This window comes from Fundulus heteroclitus, chromosome 24, assembly GCF_011125445.2.
Source record: "Fundulus heteroclitus isolate FHET01 chromosome 24, MU-UCD_Fhet_4.1, whole genome shotgun sequence".
Classification (NCBI taxonomy): Eukaryota; Metazoa; Chordata; class Actinopteri; order Cyprinodontiformes; family Fundulidae; genus Fundulus; species Fundulus heteroclitus.
This window is the reverse complement of record NC_046384.1, coordinates 17,495,730-17,514,789: the sequence shown is the minus strand read 5'-3', so window position 1 is coordinate 17,514,789 and position 19,060 is coordinate 17,495,730. Positions and strand designations below refer to the sequence as shown.

Genomic DNA, 19,060 nt, shown 5'->3' with positions numbered 1-19,060 from the left:
GAAAAAAACATGCGAGCCCTCAGACTTGAGTCTGGATATCATTAATTCATGGGCAGCCATTGCAGTCTTTTTAACAGATTCCTAGACAGGAAACTTAAGGTTTTGAAGTGTTTTTAGTTGTGTCCCTGCGGGGAAGTTATTTCTGTGCGTTCAAAACCACATTATTGCCAAGTGAGAAACATGCAGTCCTCAGCTACTGCCCACCAGCTCCCAGATAACAATGTTTCATGCTCAGAGGCACATGTGCACTACAAGCGTGAACAGTTTAGACATAATGTACAGTACGATGCAAGGTTCGGCTTACAGGTTGTTTGCGGATACATGTTTCATGAAGCCCTTGTTCTGAATTCTCCATTGATGTTTTTGACAGCAGGGTTCAGAGGAGCTGGCATGACCTATGAATATGGATGCAAGCTTTGAATTGTCAGAGTGCACAGCGAGACAAACGTGTGTGTATGTGTGCGTGCGTCTTTGTTTAGATGTGTACCAGCGTACCTGCATTTGCATATGTCAGCGTTTGTACTTTAAAGTCAAACAGAAAAGCTTGATTAAGCCAGTAGAGTTCAGAGCATTTAGCCTAGTTGGCTACTTACAGACCTCGCCGTGCATTCAAGAGATCAAAGGGAGGGAGAGATATGACGTGGTGTTTTTGACAAGAACTGTTACATAAATCAAAATCACACAACGTTGATTATCTAGGCTATAAACAGATAGCTTTAATGTTAATAAGAATATACTACTACGTTTTATGCGGGCACGGTTGCTTCAAACAATATAATGAACCCAGTTGTTTAACTATAAGGACTAAATCATTCCTGTTTTCGGTAAGTTAGACATCCCAAAGTAAATTTTCTATACCTGATCCTGTGCAAGTTCGAACCATGAGTAAGAACGGTTCAGCGTCAACTGTGGGCCCCGCCCTCAACGTTTTCTTTTCTCCAATGACAAACCTTTGACATGCACGAGACTAAACACACACCTCAAGCTTGCACACGTTCCTCCAGAGGAAACGAGGCTTCATGGAGGGACTTTTCTCCGTTTTCTTTGACATAAACGGCTACATCTCGGGTTAATAATGTTTTATTATGTGAATGGTCAACACTTGCATGTATGCTGTTCTGTTCTGTTTACATCGCCTGTCGTGCATGCGCATGCACATGCACCTTGTTGTGCCGTTGGCAGGAAAAGTCGTCTGGCGTGTTCCCCATGTCGCTGCTTATTCCTAATTAAAATAAAACTGAAAAAAATAAATAAATACATAGAAAAAATAAATAAATAAAAAAATAAAATAAAACTGAACTCGCTCGATCGCGCCATCAATTAGCCAATGGCTATTATCAAGTTCTGTCTTTTAACTCTTAATACATTGCGTAAACAACTTGTTAAGCTGTTGTTACAACTTGTTAACCATACAAAAATAAAGTCAGGTGTAGTTCCTATTCATCTTCAAATAAAACGATATACATTTAAGAAGTTTGCACCAGGTGCGATCAGCAGACGTAAACATTGTTGTGCCATCTGCCGACAGGACCGTGGGAATATCAGAAAGCAAAATGGCGACAACTGAAGCTACTGTCAGAGCCAAAAGACTATCCTGCAATGCCTCGCGGTAAAGCGACAGCTCAGAGCGGTCTAAGACCAACCGGACCTACAAAGTTAGGGTTACGTTACCTCTTTCTTTTTGCACCTCCGCTGGGCATTGCTGACTAGCTTGGCTCCATTGCTTCATCTTGTTTTCTCGTTGCGCACTTGCGTAATATCGTACTTCCGTACTTTTGTGTGCAACGTAAATATACACAAAAGCAATTTGTTTACTAGCAAACAGAGCAAAAACAAAGTGTAAAACACAGAAATTATATTCCATTAATCCAACAAGCCGCAACAGTTTAATCAGAAAACCTTTGTATGGAACCAGAGAGAGCTACTGCTGTAAAAATGACCCCATATTTACCCCGTTAAACTATCCTGTCCCAAGCTTCTCACGATTGTGTGCTGGGATTTTGGCCCATTCTTCCTGACATAGCTGGTGTAACTGGGTCATAATTTTCAGTCTGCTCAGTTTTCTCTATTCCATATTACGTTTTTTGAACAATTACCCCACAGTATTTGCTGCATAGCTGCCAAACAAGGTCTGCCATTTTCATTGTTTTGCCTCAATTTTGCAGTTCAAGCTGAAGGAATGCCGAAGCTACAAGTGGATCAGTGAAAATGTTCGGTTGTTGGGTGTCTTAACCCACACCATTCATTACATCGTCCCCGGGCATGCTACAAAAATGGCTGAAAACCGGAGTGGAACGCTCTACAACCTGCAGGGGGCGGGGTGGGAAGTACTTTATTTGCATTTAAAGAGACGGCGCCAAAACGAGTTGCTCTCAGATGCCTCAGAACAGACATAAATGAGGGGCTGTGGGGCAACAGTAACCAGGAATTTAGACCAAAGCATTGCAGTTCGATTTTTTATAAACCACAACCGAATGATTTAAATGTGAAAACGAAGGATTCAAAAGATAATTATGTCCCCTGAACAAGCATATTTATGATAAATATGTCCAGTGAACAAAGATATTTACACAAAATGCAGAATTTATCCCTAAAAAGATGATTCAGGACAGTTTCTAAGCGATATCATCTGTATCTGTAGGCTGCCACAATAATGACAATGTGTCTGTGCTGTGGAAACCCACTTTGTTGCTGTGATTTTAGCTGCATAATAACATCAACTAATGGCTTTCCACAGCCTCGTCTGAGTCTTAGCTAAATGAAGACATCCAGTGGCTAACTGCCAAGCAGCCGGCTTTTAATCAGGCCAGACTCAACCCAAATCATTTTTGAATTTGCATTTCGCTTTGCAGCTCGCTTTTAACTGTCTGATCGCCGGCCGCCGGAGCACTCGGAGTCCTCACAAACAAAGCGAGAACTCCTCGTGACCCGTTTGGGATGAGCAGGGAACCGTACCGTGCCAAAATCTGCTGTCGCGTTTGCGTTATTTTATTTTGCTCTCACCTAATCCCTGGCTGGAGGGCAGCCAGTTTCTTTATGCCGAGGAGATGAACCGATTGCGAGATATCAGTATGGACTGGTGTCTGTCTGTGACTTATAGTTTAATTATGTACCTGCGTACACAGTCAGCGTTTTGACTCGAGGATGCTGCAGCAACCTGCGTTTGAGATGACGACGGCCAGCCCAGCAACCTGATGTAAAGCCAAATGGATAATTAGTTTGCTTTAAAGATGATAAACACAATCAGATGCTTTTAGCCTTAACTGAACTACTGCTGTCCCTTACACTCTTTAATTATTCTTGACAGCTTACAGCACGGTTGGTTCCAAACCTTCTTGCTCTTATCTGCTGTGCCTTATAGAAATTATTCCTGATCCTTGAATTGTTATGATTTTCATGTCGCCGCAACAAACCTGTTCATGTTTTATTAGCTTTTTGTTACACAAAATAGCCCTGATGTTGTAATTGTGAAGCGGAGGGAAGAACTAGATTCTTTATCTCGTCCTCAATCTGTTTGTTCTTCTTCTTCTTCAGGATAACAACAACAGCCGCTTGCATGATGGACCTCAGGAGGTATCCCCTGGATGAGCAGAACTGCACTCTGGAGATAGAGAGCTGTGAGTACTTGGGCGGTTTCAGAACCTAAACCCAGAATCTTTTCAGTGATTTAACGCAACACTTTAATGAAGACTGCAAACCTGCACTGGACAACATGAAGTTTGAAAATTGACGGCAAGAGCGAACACTCCAGCAGAAAAGCTAAAAAGTGCTGCCTTGCGAGTGGTTTAATTTGAGTTCATTAATTCCTCATCTATCAAGCGCGTGTCCCTTGCTGCTTGCCGGTTCCGGTTGGGTCATTTTATGATGTAGCAGCTGTAGGAGAATGGCCTGCTTCCCTAAATGTGCAGTAAAGATAATATTGGGCTTCATTTAAAGATTTTGCATTTGATTAACAGCTTTAGAAAATACGACATGAGCCATTTTTTTTTACGCTTTTTTTCCACAGTTAGTGGAACCTTTTGTAAAGAAGCATAAAAAGGCTTAAAATTAGTTTTCTATCCGATCGAGGTTGAGGAGCTGAGATGACAACAGAAGAAGGTTGATTTTCTGTTTGATGAACCGTTTCTTTGTTGATTCGGTCTCATGTTTCGGGTCCTTGTCGTGCTGAAAAACCCAGTCGTGACCCATTTTTTTCCCTCTCCGGCCAGAGGCCAGCGGGTTTCTATTTTCAATGTTCTGGCATTACAAAGAGTTCATGATGTCTCACACTTGATCAACACTCCCAAGACATTTAGAAGAGAAATAGACCCACTGGATCATATATATATATATATATATATATATATATATATATATATATATATATATATATATATATATATATATATATATATATATTTTTTTTTATGCTGTTTCTTAATCTGTGGATATGGACAGGTTTGGGAGATTAGTGACATTCTTGTTTCCTGTTGTATGAGGATTGACACACATCTGCCTTACTTTTAAGACATGTTTTCCCATCTTTCCCATTTTCTAGAGGAGCAGGAGGACATAGGTTTTTGAGTCACAACCACCAAGGAATTTTTTACAACCTCTGATCAACTTTAAAATGTAGAAAGAAATGCTTTAGTTACATTTATTGTACAGACATAATTGTATCCCCTAGGGATTTTTTTATGTTTTTTTTCTTAAACAGCAACATTTTGAGTCTGTGACTGAATATACTACAAATTAAAGGTTGGTTTTTAGAAGATTATGACGCTGCACAAAATATTCCTTCATTTAAGGCATTTTTTTATCTTATCTGAGGCGGCACCCAGGTGTAGAACTTGCTGTATTTATGTGGAAATTGACTTAAATGATTGCATTAGACCATGAGATCCTTAACTAGAAACTACATTCTCTTGAAAAACTCTATTAAACGTCTTACTTTTTAAAGGAACGCCGGGTTCTTGGAGGCAACTTCAAACATTTTTTTTTTTTTTTCCTCCCAGTTCCCAAATGACAGCCCAGTTGGACGATCAGCAACACTGCATATCTTGGTCTCCTGCGATGGTTTTGACAGATGGTTACACCTTGGTGTGTTCGTGTTTCTCCTCCTGCAGATGGCTACACCACAGATGACATCGAGTTCTACTGGAAGGGAGGCGAGTCGGCTGTAACAGGGGTGACGCGCATCGAGCTGCCGCAGTTCTCCATTGTTGACTACAAACTGGTTTCCAGGAATGTTGTCTTTTCCACAGGTAATACTTGGACAGAAACATAGAAAGGGATACAACTTTTTTTTTTCTTTGCATGAGATTAAAGCATTTGTACAGCTTTTAATGGTTTGGGGGGGAAAAAAATTAAGCTTCGGTTGGTTTTACAGCTGATAAATTAATCAATTGCTGCAGCAGGGATGTGCGTGCCAACGCTTGATGAGTTGTTCTTAAATCCTCAGAGCCACAGTTGTGTTTGTCAGTGCCTCTAATTGGGTTGAAATGAGGGAAGATCTGCCTTTGAAGTTTCCCTGAAGTGGCTACAGTCGGTGCGAGCATGCCGACGTGGCAGCTAACTGAAACGGGCACAGATCAACCCCGCAGTCTTCTAGGCTCGGTAGTCCTCCACGGCACCAGGTCGAGTTTTATTGGGATTAATGAGCTCGTTGTTGGGCTGAGAGCTGACAAACGTAGCTTGAGAGGCTCGTCGTGTCAAGTGGAAGGGTTTGTTAGCAGTTCAAGCAAACCTCTGCTTTAGTTGCAACTGGTGGCTTTGCCCCAAAGTAAAGCAACAAATCTAACATCGGTGAACTGAGATAAGGTCTGTTTTCCAGATCAGGTTGCTAATTGCAGTTTTGGTAGTGAATAATTCCTCGAATGACTTTAGGACTTCGATTAAAAATGACTAATCAAGGCAAAATTATCTGCCTGGAAGCTTCATTACATTGTTTATTTGTTCAGCGCACTGTGTTCCGGCTAGGCCGGCTAACGCTAATGATAGCCTAGCCTGCTAATACATGGATGCCCGCTGTGGTTATCTGCTATGGAGACAGATTATTTCAAAAGGTGGACTTCTCGACATGTGTTGTCTGTCTTCTTGCAAAGACATGAAAAGAATCAGTTGTTGTTCTTGCAAATTCAAAAAATGATATCAAGAGCTTTCTGAATTTTTAGATTACCGAAAACAAAGATCAACTTCCAGGTCTTAGAAACATTCATATTTTCAAGATTTCTGTATGCCATTAGTGAGAAATTATAGATGGTTTTGAGCAAATTTGCTAGTCCAGCAAGTAAATCTTGAATAGCCCTGTAGAAAAGCAGTTCTTGGAGGTTTTTACTTCTAAGAACCAATAGGTAGCATGACACAACCATCTGTAACTACAGAGCTGCAAATAAGGTTCTCCAGATCTTTGAGGAGAAATATCTGTACAAAGAGAATTTTAATAAAATAAATTCTACAGCACCTTCTCCCTAGGCCATTCTTGTATAATATTTTTCTACACAATTCAAAACATACAAGATAAACTTGAAAATTTCAAATTCAGCTGTCACTTTTACATTTCATCCTTCTCCAACTTAAAAAGTAAACTTTGCTGCTCAATCTGTTGGGCATTGGTTCTAAGGTTATTAAATTATTCATTCTGTCTAGCATATACACCGTTTCCCAAAAGGATATTAAGTAGCAGCCAGTATGGGCAAATATGCTACTTCATACTTTACTGGATCATATATATATTATTCATTTATACTTATAGTTTTAAAACTTGGTGCACTTCTTTGTGTAATTCTTCACTGGCAGAAAAAGGGGCAGTTGGCTCATTGTCCACGTTAATATTAATGCTGACAAAGTGAAGATTTTTAAGGAGTCTGTCGCTGTTTGTGTAGTAAAAATGTAGTGGTTTTTGTTTTTTTATTCAATAAGATTGAAGAAGAAACATTCTTATTTATATATATGTGTCTAGATAGATAGATAGATAGATAGATAGATAGATAGATAGATAGATAGATAGATAGATAGATAGATAGATAGATAGATAGATAGATAGATAGATAGATAGATAGATAGATAGATAGATGAGGCTTGTTTATCAGATGAAGAGTACATTTTGAAGATGACAACCTATTAAGCATATTTTTTATAAACTTTTTTTTAATTTTTTTAACCCTTAAACATAATTTACTCATGTTTTGATAAAAGTTTAAAACCAATCAGCTCTGTTTATTACAAGTTACCGAACTGAAACACGTCCAACTGCATCATACCTTTAACATAAAGCTTATCTGACAATTAAAAAAGGACAATCCCTCTTAAACTTAAGCAGATAACAACCAATAAGCTTGTTTCACTTGAATATACAAATAGTGCTTGTCTCCCCTCTTAAAACCAAGTCCTTCTCTCTGTTCCTTAAATAATATACAAATTATTACCAAGCAGTCCCTCCTTAGTAAAAATATACGAGCGGGTTTGCAAATAAAATATAAAAAATTTTTTATATAGACCTCTATATTACCCCGCCTCTCACCCAATGACTGGAGATAGGCACCAGTATAGATAATGGATGGATTGATAAAGCTCTTTATCTGTGTGTGTGTCTGGTGCGTATGGAAAAAAATCTGAAAAATAAATGGGGTTGTCCTCCCACTTTCGATTAATAAATACAGCAGCGGACAAGAGATCTCTGAAAAACTTTACTTACTTTTAACATTTTTGCAGGTCCAATAAAGCTAAAATAAAACTTAGAGCACACGAGTAAAGAACAGGAAACTGAAGGCTCTGTGTTTTCCGAAAACATCTAATGACACGTTCATCCTGGAAGGAAAACAGCAGGTCATGCACGGGGCCCATGAATGTTTTGACATCGTCGGCGTCATTAGCTGTCGTTGCCAAAAAAAAAAAAAAAAAAAAAAAAAAAGCATCCGCCGAGTCTTATTTATAGGATCACAACGGCGCTTTTCTTCCCAGCGCTTCATCTCTTGGGGCCAGTAATTAGAAAGGAAGGCGACACATAAAGGGGCAATTTGTTAGGTTCCTGCATGTGCGAAACAGTCAGCCATATCACGTTTCATGTTGTAATTAATGCCTCGGTGTAATTTGACAATCCGTTTCTCCGAGGGGGGTTCAGTTCATCTACTCGTTGAACTTTCTTTCTTTTTTTTTTATGTAGCGTGCAGCACAAGTCCTAAATGACTCGGATTTTTATGTGAACATCTGCCCCACCCCCCTCACCGCCATTCAGCATTAGGCGGCACTTTCCACCGAGACGTAATTTCTCCGTAGCTGCGATGGGGGACGTAAAAGCTGTCTGACATTTAGGAAAAAAAAAAATTTCTCCGCGGAATTTATGCTCAGATTGGAAGAGTCGTGCCAAACCCCGAGAAGAATAGGGAAACTAAATCAGTCTTTTGTGAGCTTTTTGGTTATTTTTAACTCTGCCATGTAGTTGTTGATCAAGGTCGTCCGTCTTTTTCTCTCGCCCTCATTTCCACTGTGTGTTTGCTGCCTTCCCCTCTATGTTTACCATCATTCCAAGCTGTTTACAGTATAAGGGGCGTCTGTGCTTGTCTTGGGAGAAGCACATGTGAATGAGTCAATTGCGGGTGAGCAGGGGTGCGCTTGTTTGCAGAAGCGGCTTGTATCCGCCGCCCCCCCCGGCGGGTGGAGATCATTGGAGTTTAGCGTCCAGTGGTCCGCTGCTCTTGCTCCTTGAAGCACATCCTAGGCTTGCTGCCAAGCTGGCTAATGATCAGGTTTCCTCCATTACATGTGTTACAAGCCAGCTTTTAGTTCCCTTTCTCTTGCTCCCTAACTCAGCCTGTCACTTTCGGTTTTACCTTCCCTTTTTCCCCTCTCTGCAGCCTTCTGCGATGCAACTTTCTCTCCAACTTGAAAAAGGTGTGCTCGGATGCCAATTATCCGGCTCTCCGACAGGAAAAAAAAAAAAAAAAAATCACAGCACAGAATTCAGGGCATCTCGTATTTATGTGCAATCAGGCACGCAACATCAATTATTCTGAGAACCCTGGCTTCTATGTGCGTGCACGAGGCCTGCGTGTGCACGTGCGAACGCATGCACGAACAGGCACTGGTCCTGCATGTTTTACATGTCACAGATATGATCAAACTTCTGTTCGGGCAGCTATCGGTTGAAGAGCTTTAAATAATTTAACGTCATCAATTTTTGATCATTTTTGCATAACTCTAAACTGTGGGCAGGCGTAAGATGCCCCGATAACAGCTTCAAAACCCACCTGGTGCTTGAAGTTCACGAACATATCAACAGAGTGTCGTATATCACTAAATGCAACACATTATTCATTTTTGTGATCGCAGCTAGTAGCAAATGCAAACAAATTTGAGTATTTGAATGTTACGTAAGACAAAAAGCTGGTCTTAGGCGTTTTATGTTACAAGGCACAAAAGACCCTTTCTGACAAACGTGGCTGAGAGCCTGCATATTGCAGGAAAGTTGAGTGGAAGGAAGAAGTGTGGCGTAAAAAAGGTGCCCAAGTAGAGCAGGGGGGGTGGACCGCTGCCCTGTGACGCTTGTGAACCAGAGATCATTGAAGAGTTTAGGGGAGACCAGCTACGGTTTGAGTCGCCTCCACATGGCCACATGTCGATAACATGCAAATTGAACCGAAACAGGTCCACCCCCTTAGTAATGGGGAGTCGTTAAGGTCATTGTTGGCCTGCAAATTTAACCAAAACTGGTCCACGCCTCTGCAATAGGGAGTTGTTAGGGTCGTTATTGGCCTGGTTTACAAGAGTGATGTTTTGATCACCCGTATGAAGGTGAGGATTGAAGTGATAATTGGAAGGAATCAACCCATATGCTGTGTTGTCAGTTTTTGAGAGTTGGGACCTAAATCCTCCTCCTCTGTTTAAGGTTGGTTTTTCTCTCTTAACGTAGATGGCTTCCTTCACACCCCTTTCAAACCATCTGTCTTCTTTGTCCAAAATGTGAACATTTTGGTCCTCAAAAGAGTGTCCTTTGTCCTTAAGGTGTAGGTGGACTAGTCTTGACCTGAGGAGGTAGCGCTCCTGTGTTGAGCCATGCGTCTGTGGAGAGGTTGTTTGGTTTCTTGAATATAAAGATCATGACATTCCTCACTGCACTTAACTGCGTACACCACCCCGCTCATCTCAGTGTTGGAAGCAAACATCTTCAAACTTCCGAAAAAAGTCCAGTTTTTTTTTTTTTTTACCTTTTTTGGAATGACCATGACCTGGATGACTGAGAATCATCACCAGCATACTTTCTCTTTTCCTAGTTGTCATCTTAGGCTTTCTCTTGTCTCCACGCTCTAGTCCCTGGACTATCTCTTCTCTCATGGCTTCTTTGGTACTTTCACCATTGGCTGTGCAGAAGTCTAGAGCCCTATAAAGTAAAATTTTCTCACATCAATCAGTAGACCGTTGGCTTTATCAGCATCTTCAGCATCAGAGGATGCCATGTGCTTCACTGCATCTGAGGCACAGGAGTTTTAGTGATCTACACACTACCGAACCAGCAATTGACAGCCACCTCACTGAATGTCGCTGGGTGAACTTCAAGTTAGGGTTTATCCAGCTGTTTATGCTACTCACGCCTACAGAGTCACTGAAAAAGATGAAAATTGATTTCAAATCCTGCTGAAATGTTTTCACCCGCCATCACAGTGCTGGCTGCATCCCTGGCAGTCAGCGCAAGACAATGAGATGTACGGCACATGCCTGCCAAGCCTGAGTTATATACTTCTCTGAGTTTTTTTAATAACTTCTTGCTGGCATCCTGTCATAACAGCAACTCCATCAGTACAAACTGCTGCAAGTTTTTCTTTTTATTTTCCCCATCCAAAATCTTCTCTGTCAACAGCTGCTTCACATCCTCAATAGTATCTGCTCTTCACGCTCTGATTTCAGAACTCCTCAACAGTTTTGTTTTGATCTTGCCATCTATATACATAAGAGACATAGTTGGTTGCTTGGTGTTTCGTTCAACCGGTCTGGTATTAATGAAAACACAGCTTTGTCAACATATTTCACAAGATTATGTTGAAACCGAACACTCCATGGCTTTTATGAATTTAACTAGATGGCAAATTGTTAGAATTGTTAGCCTTGGCCAATTCGTTTTGGGCAATGAAGTTGGCAATTTTAGAAGCCCCGTCGTTTCCTTTTAACGCTGCAACTGCCCCCCTTTGTGTAGCTTTAGCCGTCAGATTTCTTGCAGGATCTGCCTCACAGTTTGGTCTCAGCGCTGCTCCGTGAGAAACACCATGTGTCAGTCGACGTTTCTGGGCCACTAGAGGGAGCAGCAGCTCACTCTGGTAGCATATAAAGGTTTTCTGATCGCGCCTTGTTGACCTATTATATTTAATTACTGTGTTTGACGCTTTGGTTTTGCTCTATTTGTTAGTAAACAAAGAGCTTTTGTTTATATTTACCACAACAAAATTATTTTACCGGAAGTATGGTATTGGGAAAGTGCGCTATAAGTGAACAAGGAAGAAGCAAAGGAGCCAAGCGGTTCAGCAACATCCAGCGGAGGAGCGAAAAGAAAGCGTTTAAACAACCCTTACCTTGTAGATCGTGTTGGTTTTGCAACGTCGAGCTGTCACTTTACCTCGAGGCATGAGAAGACGGTCTGCTGGCTCTTACAGTAGCCCCGTCAATTGTCGCCATCTTGCTTTCTGCTGTGCTGGCGGCAGATGGCACAACAATGTTTATGTCTTCTGATCACGCCTGATGCAAAGTTATTTTCAGGCTCAAAAAGGAGAAACGTTTGTCGTATATTGCTTTATTTTGTAAGTTAATATATGTTTTTATTTTTGTGGGAGGTTTTATGGCCATAATACATGACTAGCCCCCTATAAAGACAGAATGGGAAAGCACGGCAAGTGTGTAGCTGAAGTGCTCTTGGTTTTAGTTTATGTCTCTGGTGTAAACGTTCATGGGATTACACGTCGTCGGACTTGTACGGGGGAATTCCCCGCATTATAAGAACTATTTCTGCGAGAAGCGATTATATAATGTGCAATACCCGCAATTGTGAATTCCAATTGCTGCAGGCTACTGTACATGGAAATGCTTTTCAGTAGACTAATAGATCTGTATATGTCTATATGATCTGAAGAAGCGACTCTGTTGTTGTAAGACTATTTCTTGGAGACAAAGTGTGTTGTCAGACAGTCGGTTTTGCTGTATAACTGACCGCTACAGGAGGTTCTTCTTGCCCACAGCCTTCAGCATCTAAAAGAACTAGCCACAGCGCGTTAGCCAGCCTATCCTGTTACTTGTTTTTTTAAGGCTGAATAAAAATGTAAGAAACTAATCTATGTAAACTCTTAAAATTTTGATAATGCGCATTGTCAGTGTAAATTTTGACCTGACTGCCGGACCTCTGCCTTCTTGAGAGACATAAAGGATGTTCGATTCTGCAGCTCTCCCATCTCCCGAGCCATCCTCACAGACAATACTTTGTATTGCATCATCATCATCATGAACTCAACTTTCTGTTTTTTCCCTCCTCTTCATCCCTCTCTTTCTCAGCCTCGCACATGGTGTTCCTCCCACTCACGGATGTTGTTTGGTGTAGCCGTTAGAGCCAGAACTGTTCTACACCTACGTGCCAGTGTACCTCAGCCTCCTCTTTTCTTCAGCCACTTTGGCTTCTCTTACAGTCAGATTTAGTCCAAAGGAGCTGATCATCGGAAGGGTAAAACAAGCCTTTTAAAGAAGTGTCACTATCTTTTTTTTTAATATTTCACACTATAATATATGCAATTTATGTGTTTGGTTCTTTTAAAGCTGTCAGAGTTGTTATTTAAGAGCTAAAAATAAACACATTCTCCAAAGGGATAAATATTGTTTGAGTATTCATAGTTGTTGTTCCTGTCAGTGAGATTTCTATCCATTAATCCTACCATAGAGCCAGCAGTCACATCAAGTGACTCTATTCCCAGCTCTGGCAGACGTGTGCATTTTTTGTTTTTTAAAGATTGCACTGGATCAGGGAAGTTTGTGAACCACCGGTTCTTAATGGTTCATGTTCAAAGGCACGAGGCTTGACTAGAATTTGTGAGTAAAGACATGAAATCTGACCTGTGCCTGTCCCTACAGTAGAAGCGCCCCTCAAAGTCTTTAGGCTTAAATTGGGCCTGCTTGTTAAACACTGAAGACTTAAGTTGGACTTGGGATCAAAGACATTAGCATGGACTTGGGTATAATGCTTAAAGGAGGAATAAGTGATTTTTCACCACTAGGTGGAGCTAGAGCACTGTCTGTAGACCAAAACAAGATGCGTATCAAGCCACGGCTTTCTCTACCTCGCTCCAGCACTCGGCACCCATTTCCCCTTCTCACCCATCGGCTCATATGAGCCTATTTACAAAGGATAAAAACACAGCAAAACAGCGTCACCTGTCAGAGGAACATGTCAAGTTAGGAAGTAAGTAACTCATAAATTTATAATGCTGTTAGCAAGAGAACGTTTTGATCTGATGGGCGTGCTGTCCGCCATTTTTGTGCCTGGGCGTGGCGTTTTATGGGCAGGGAGGGGGCAGCTGTTCACGTGCACATACGGCCGGCCCGGCTATGTAAACTAGAGATTAGCAAGCACCACAGAGAGATGGTGTGTGACGTTAAACCATAGTCCATCTAAAAAGATACCTTTAGTTCATCACAAAACTATTTCCTATCTAAAATAAGGGAATTTCGCTTGTTGCTACCATAAAGACTTGAGATTGACCCCTCAAAGACTTAACATTTTAATTGTATTAGCCCCCAAAAGACTGATTTGGCCCTGTCCCTCAAAGATGCAAGACATGACTTGGACTTGGGGGACCAACACTTAAGATTTAATTGGGCCTACTCCTGAAAAAACACAAAGGCTTTATTTGAACTTACATCCAAAAATCTGAGACTTGACTTGTGCCTACCTCTCAAAGACTTGAGAGGTAAGTTTACTTCGAACTAGGGCCAAATATTTAATAAATGACTTGGACCTGCCATTTAAAGACTTCTTATATTACTAGGACATGTAAAAATGTCTGGTCTGTGCATGACAATTTTAATATCTGAACTGAGTTCTATGATTCCTGTTGACTTACAAAGATATACATTAGCCATCTCTGCCAGGTCTTTAGTCTGAACTCAGTGGATAACATTTGATTAATGGCCTCTTTTTAAAATCACATCAGGTCATTTTTATTGCACAGTAATTTTATTGCACACACAAGGCACTGAATCATGATGAGATGTGAGTGGATCGTTATTTCTTTTCTATTTCCTAGCCGCTCTCTCTTTATCCAGCCATACACACAAGTGTGCAGTGGTTGGACCCACGCTAACCAGAAGTAGCTTTGGCTGAAAACCCACAGAGCAGAAATTACTCCGTAATGGGTCCCACTTCTCCGCCGATATGAAACAGAAATGGAAAAAAAAAAAGCTAAGAATAGTGGGAGTAACGAGTCATGGAGACAGCACATCTGGAGATATAACGCCACGAGATTGCTGAAAAATTGCATATCTTTTATAATAACATTTCATGTGCACACACATGCTGTTCATATTCAAGTTTAATGGATGAAAAAACAATGGGAGAAAACTTTCATTGGGTATGCACTTTAAATTCCTCACTGATGCATCATCAAATGCGTCTCTAGAGCATGCTGTCATGAAGCAATGTCGAAGCCCCTCGGAGTCACCGCTCGAGTTTTTTTAGGTGAATGTTTGAAAAGTCAAAATGTCATCTTTTTTTTACCAGCATCCTGAATATTGTGACACATCATGAAATAGGGTTGCAATGGAGTGTTTTTGTGTGTGTGTGTGGTTTGTGTGAGAAAGAGCTGATATGTGTTGGTGCTTTTGAAGGGGATACTTGTTACCATGGTGATAAATTCAGCCCATGCTGTCGGCATTGCCATGGAAACTGAAACAAAAACATAAGGTATCCCTGCCTTCTGCTCAAAGTATGATGCTTTTAGTGTAAATCTATCATTTGTGTGACATTTTCAGAATCAGCTTGAATTAAATCATTTTCATCCTTTCGCATCCTTTTAACGTCTTGATTATATACAATTTTTAGATGCTGTTCTTTGTTTTCCCTTTCTCTCTCTGCACAGGTGCCTATCCTCGACTGTCTCTGAGCTTCAAGCTGAAGAGGAACATCGGCTACTTCATTTTGCAGACTTACATGCCATCGATCCTGATCACCATCCTATCCTGGGTATCCTTCTGGATAAATTATGATGCATCCGCAGCCAGGGTGGCTCTAGGTAAGTAGTAACGTCCAATATCTTTCTCAGGCTGCTGAGTTCTTTCTTGTTTATGACTTCTGAAAGAGCTTCGCTGTCATGTGTACCCTTTCATGAATCAGTAGAAAATGTGGCCCACCTGGTGATAGGTTTACAGGGTTAAACCTGTGATTCTCTTTGAAAGGATGCTATTTTGGTTCTTCATTTTTGTGGAGTGACAGCAGCAAACTAGGTCACAATCCGTGTCTGTAGTTGCTGTTGTCACTAAAAAAAGCCACAGACTGCAGGTGGAAGTTTTGTCTGCTTTTAATCATGATGAGCCTTTGCAGTGTGATGCAAAGTAGGAGTAATGACCATTTCCAGTGGCAGTTTCTGCATCAATGGTGCACCAACACACACACATTTTTAAATCGCTTCCCAACTCCCTATAAGAGTAGCATAATTCAGGCCCCACTTGAACAATCTTAATATTTAGCTTCTCAGTCTTCCCACTCTCTGGTAGCCCAAGTGCCAAAAGGAACATTAGAAACTATGTCTTGTGATATTTCACAACTAGACCAATGATTCACATCTGTAAATGACCTAGACATAATCAGTCTCCAATTCAGGTGTAGCCAGTCTTATTATGTTAGATTTCTAATTATTTTAGGGGTTATTAAATGCTGTCCACTTACTAAGCTCCTCCCAAAAGTTCCTCACAAAAGACTGTAAGATCATTTGTGGATCTTGCAATCTACAGATCCCAATCTTTGTTTTTAAGAAGTTTATAGAGCAAACGTTTGCTCGTTTGTAGCTGAAAATCTATAATGCTTAAACTGATCAGACCTGAAATGGATATTTCTACACTGAACAGAGTCAAAATATCCACTTTTCTCAGCATGGCAACATATGGTGGAGGCTCCTGATGCGTTTGTAACCAATTGGCAACCTAACAACAGGTTTTTATTAGCCGACTCAGACAAAAGAGCAACTTAAGAAATACTTGCTATATTACATCAAAGGAAGTCTCAAACAGGTACAACAGGGCCTTGGTGGTTGCAGTCTCCAGCCATATGTTGCTGTGCCTGCAAATCATCAGCACCCTGGGGTTTGGTAGAAGCTTCTTCATTGCGTTTGTGTTAACAGTTAGCGCGACAAGAGGACTTTACCAGTGGACTCTGTCAATACAGCTAGGCAACTCAAGAAGTGTTGTTGTTTGTTAATCTCACAATAAATGTCTCAAACATACACAAAAAGGTGTCAAGGTGAAAGTACTCAACTTTATATCAGAGCCTCATGATATTAGCTTACAATTACTTCCCTAGACGACGTCAAATACAGACAGCGATTCAATGGTGCTTCACTTGGTTGACAGATTTTGCAGCATTTTATCTTATAAGATTCCTTTATACAGTACCTCTACCAGTGACTAATGTTTTTTTTATCTAAAAAGTTCACTTCTTCATCATGCAAGGCAAGAAGAACCACTTACTGTCACAAATGAGAAACTATAAAGATGTTTGACCTCAGATGAACTGAACAACCTTGCTTGGATTGGTAACGTTGCTTCGTATTGTCGGGCCGTTTGTCAGCCGGGGATCTTGTAGTAAACCTTGGCCTGTGGAAACAAACGGTGCAACCCAACCATGTAAACTTATTGCTACTTTGGATCTTCAGTCATACGAGTATGGCTCGATAATGGAGCAATAATGCCCTTAACGTGTCATAATGCTTTTTGGAAAACATGGTACTATCCATTACCTCGATGCATTATCTATCTATCTTCCCTAGTGCTGTTTGCTATCTAATAGTTTGTGTTTGTTTCTTTCTTCCCTTCGTTAAGGCATGCAAGCAATATCCGGTCATTAATAGCTTAGTGTCTGATTTTGTGCGTTTGTGAGCGAAGGGATACCAGCAATATCCGATTAGAGCCCTGACAACTGAGAGCAATCCAAAGGTCCACTCAGTTCTCTGATGGACCATTGTAAGCTTCCAGTATGTACCTTGATTGTAAAGAAAAATGTGCATCTGTGTGGCTGTGTGTGTGTTTCCAGCGCGGGTTCTTCTTTCAGGTCTGCCAACCTCCTGGTAAGAGCAGAGTAATGATTGGAGAGGAAATCAATTCGAGCAGGCAGCAGGCGAACAATTGAATTGTTTGAAGGGGAATCTCATTTTCTTGAGCAAGTCCGAAGAATTGCAAAGTTGCAAATTACCCGCAAGCGCTCTAATCTGGTTGCAGCCCATTTCCCAGAGTCATGGCCGTCGTTCATAACCGGATCGCATGGACAGCTAAGGTGTAGGTGTTAGTTGGAAGCACATTTAGTGTAATTGAAGTCTTACAGCGTCGGGGGGAAAAAAGTATCGGCCCTTTCAGGATTCTTTTCTTCTATTTTTTTTGTTGTCACATTTACATGTTTTAGATCATCAAACAAATGTAAATGTCAGACAAAAATAACCCAAGTAAACAGAGCAGTTTTCAAAGGATGATTTCATTTTGAGAGCGAAAGAAAAAAACAAAAACCTGTCCAAACCTGATACCTGTTGTGCCAACCTTGGTGGGGTTTTGTTAATGATGTGCCTGTTTCAGGCCATGCCACAAGAACCGGATATAAATCTGGACTTTGACTATCCACGTCTTGGGATGGGCTACGTGCCAGATGGGGGTTTGTTGGCGTGTTCCGGATCACCTTCCTGCTACATACAACCAAATGTGGGACAATGGGATGCTTGTGATGTGGGACACCTAACCAATACTATGATGTCATACATTTTAATTTACCACAGCATTGCACGTTACAAAAATCAGTCTCTGCTTTGCCTGTTATTGCACAGCAATGAATCATCACAACTCACAGGTTTATAAAAAAAGCATCATCTAACTTTATTGAATTTAAATAAAGCTGTTAAATGTAACCCTGTGACTGGTGACCTGTCCAGGATGTATACCGTGTCCCTGCCTCTCGGCCATTAACCACTGGAAATAGTCACCAGCCCAGACGTTAAAAAAAGTTAATAAAGTTGTATATCAGAAAAAAACATAACTGGCTTTTAAAGATGACCCTAACTCTTTTTAATTAGAAAAAACTTTATTAAACTTTTGCGTAAAGGTAAATATTGTTGCGTAAAGTTAAATATTGTTGTCACCTGCCAGACATACAAGCTGTAGCTTGTATATCTGGCAGGTGTTTTTGGGTTCGAGTAAAAGAGTCGATGAAAGGCTTTTTCAGCGTTTTCTTGTACGACTCGCTTCTACAGTGTTGCTTCACGTTGTGCTCCGCTCAGTATAAAATTGAAAAATATATTTGGCAAACTTCACAAAAAGCTCTCTGAGAATCACCTTTCTCTGGCCTTGCTCAGTTAGAAACCATTCTCCAGTCTTTGTTGTAGCTGTAGTTTATTTTCTTGGATCTAGTTTCCCTAATCTGTATGCATCAAAACCCTTGTCAGTTTATTTTATGTGCGCCTTGGTGCGCAGCTGCTCATGAGGCGGGACGCTGCTGCATATTGATTGACAGCCGACGCAGCCCTCACTGACGGTGACTGCAGCTCTGCGTCAGAAAAGTGCATGTCAAATTTTTTTTTTTACTTTTTTTGAATCAGTCAAATGCAGGACATTGTTTTAGTTTGAGGGACAGCGGGACAACAGTAAAAAAAAGCGGGACAATCACACATAAATCGGGACATCTCGCCACCCTAGCTTAAAGTCGTAAATTGATGGCCAAATATTTTCCTTCAGGACTTTCTGCTAGAGGTCAGAATTCATGCTTTTGACATTAAGTGTGCCATTTGGTTTCTGAAGTAGCCCTTCACCATCATACTACCAACACCACGTTTGACTGTCAGGTCTTTTTCTAAAATGGTGTGTG

General features: G+C 40.9%; 1 protein-coding gene across 3 annotated transcripts in view; it reads left to right on the top strand.

Annotated features, from left to right (window-relative positions):
* LOC105932538 (gamma-aminobutyric acid receptor subunit beta-3) overlaps window positions 1-19,060 on the top strand; it is a 94,856-nt gene that overhangs the window by 60,537 nt on the left and 15,259 nt on the right. For all 3 annotated transcript variants that reach the window (XM_012871755.3, XM_036128416.1, XM_036128415.1), the window contains 3 exons: window positions 3,535-3,617; window positions 5,106-5,243; window positions 15,084-15,236. In XM_012871755.3, the coding sequence (XP_012727209.3) occupies window positions 3,535-3,617; window positions 5,106-5,243; window positions 15,084-15,236 (374 nt within the window). The remainder of the gene's footprint in view (window positions 1-3,534; window positions 3,618-5,105; window positions 5,244-15,083; window positions 15,237-19,060) is intronic.